Genomic DNA, 2,230 nt, shown 5'->3' with positions numbered 1-2,230 from the left:
GGAATTAAGCTAGCATCGCTGCGCTCAGTTCCCCCAAGACCCTCCTGACATCTCTTTTTTCTTTTTTTACCTATTCTATCTCTTCCCTCACCACCCTCACACGTTTTATATCAGCCAACCTGGTTTCTTCGGCCACCATCCACTCATCCGATGTAACCTACCTGTATGTTATGCGTTGGCTGGCAGTCAATCGTATTTCTACGGATTGCCGGCTATTCTGTGTTACTAGTAGGAAGAATCCCATGAGCCATGCCGTTCGAAGGTACAGCTCGTACGGTCCGTTTGGAGACGGCGCAGGCAGAAACGAGGATGACGACGACGAAGAGGTTGATAGTGATGAAGGTGGTGGATGTGCGGAAGAGGACAGGTTAGGTCCAAAGCTCAAGTATACACCCGCTCCTGGTATGTGAAATTCTCTTCCTTACTTTTCCCACAATGGTTATTCCCCACTCCCTCTCCTTAGAATTCTGTCAGCACAACCGAGTGGGTGTTCTCACCATCCGCTTGGATTAGTGATTCGATTTGAGCAAAAAATTACCCTCTAGAGCGGATCATATGCTCAAATCACGTTACTCCTCCTTTTCACCTTTCTTTCCCATTCCTCGCCGGGGGTTCTACGAATACTGCTGTAGCGTTGATGCCGTGACCGAAATCCCGGACTGCTGTCATGAGACAATTGCAGTTTTAGCCCATTCTCACTACATTTCTTTCTCTTCCATCTTCTCCCCACCTTACTACTATCCCTTCTCCCCCCTCCCACTCAGCTGAGTGATCTATATCCGGTATCAAAAATATTTGCAATGCCCTGCCATCATTGACACGGGTGGCCGATCTGGCGTGGATAACGCCCTGTGGAGCCAGTTGTATTTTCTTCTATCTGAGCTTGACTTATCTTTGGAGAAAAAATGATATCAATATTTTTGCTGACGGAATGTCTATAGGGTTTCTCCACTTCTGGTACAAGAGGAATTTAATTATCATTAATCGTAAATTGGACCTGTCGTATTACACAGGCGATATTCCAGACGAAACCATGGTAAGTAATTATCACCCCGCACTTTTGTGTGCTTTCTTTCAGCTCACTCAGATGCTTGGCAGGTACTAACCACCGTCGGCCGTTCGCCAACCCTCCTTCGCGAGCTTCTTGCTGAAGCACGGAAGGAGTATCTCCAGGCGCAGTCAAGGAAAACTATGGTATATACACTTTCGCCTACACCGTTCGCTCAAAAGAACTGGGACCAAGGCCGTCATCGACCTTCCCGCGATATCTCTACTGTCATCATGCCTCGGGGCTCTAAATCTCATCTCCTTCGCGATGTCAAGGAGTATTTGAACCCGGTAACTGCTCGCTGGTATGCTCAACGCGGTTTGCCATACCGCCGCGGGTATTTGTTCTATGGGCCACCTGGTACTGGGAAAACAAGTTTGAGCCTTGCTCTTGCCGGGGAGCTCAAAGTTCCCCTCTATATCTTGAGTTTATCCACTGGAAGTCTCACGGACGAGACACTTACTATGCTCTTTGTTGGCCTGCCGCGGAAATGCATTGTCCTTTTGGAGGACATTGACTGCGCCGGTGTGCAACGCACTAGCAGACATGACCTGGTTGAGGATTCCGATTCGGACTCCTCAGACGACGAGGAGGCTAACTCTGATGACGAATCACGGCCCTCTAAAAACAAGGCAAAGGACAGAAAGGAGAAGAAATCTAGCAGATCTGGGGGCGACAATTCCCATCCACCGTCTCCCGCAAGGCAGCCGAGGGTGTCTGTTAGTTTTTCAGGACTTCTAAACGCTATTGACGGCGTTGCAAGTCACGAAGGGAGGATTCTGATTATGACTACCAACCACAGAGAGCGGCTTGACCCAGCTCTCATACGCCCAGGCAGAGTCGACATGCAGATTGAATTTGGTTACGCTTGCAAGGCCACATTGGCAGAGATATTTAGGGAACTTTACTCTAGTGTTGATGGGATCGATTCGGCTACTGTTGAAGAAGAGGAGGAAGTTTTTGGCGGGGAGGAAGAGCCATTGCTATCGCTGACAGAGAAGAGTAGCGAGGCAAGGGAGGAGCAGTACAAGTTGACCATTCACCAACTCTCTGAGAAATTCGCGGAGATGATACCGGAGAACAAATTCACCCCAGCGGAAATCCAAGGGTTCCTGATGTCTTACAAGCGAGCGCCTAGATTTGCCTTGAGGCACTTCCTCCATGACGAAGGGTTAAGCTGGC

The 2,230-nt window shown here is 49.1% G+C and overlaps 1 protein-coding gene across 1 annotated transcript in view; it reads left to right on the top strand.

Moving 5' to 3' along the window:
• The window catches only part of GSTUM_00009605001 (uncharacterized protein), a 4,125-nt gene that overhangs the window by 929 nt on the left and 966 nt on the right, over nt 1-2,230 (top strand). The window contains exons 3-7 of the mRNA XM_002840808.2: nt 29-402; nt 942-1,036; nt 1,099-1,575; nt 1,681-2,004; nt 2,080-2,230. The exon at nt 2,080-2,230 is cut by the window's right edge and continues 966 nt beyond it. Coding sequence (XP_002840854.1) covers nt 29-402; nt 942-1,036; nt 1,099-1,575; nt 1,681-2,004; nt 2,080-2,230 — 1,421 coding nt within the window. The remainder of the gene's footprint in view (nt 1-28; nt 403-941; nt 1,037-1,098; nt 1,576-1,680; nt 2,005-2,079) is intronic.

This window comes from Tuber melanosporum, assembly GCF_000151645.1.
Source record: "Tuber melanosporum whole genome shotgun sequence assembly, scaffold_6, strain Mel28".
NCBI lineage: Eukaryota > Fungi > Ascomycota > Pezizomycetes > Pezizales > Tuberaceae > Tuber > Tuber melanosporum.
Note: the sequence above shows the minus strand (reverse complement) of the source record. Positions and strands in the feature narration are given on the sequence as shown.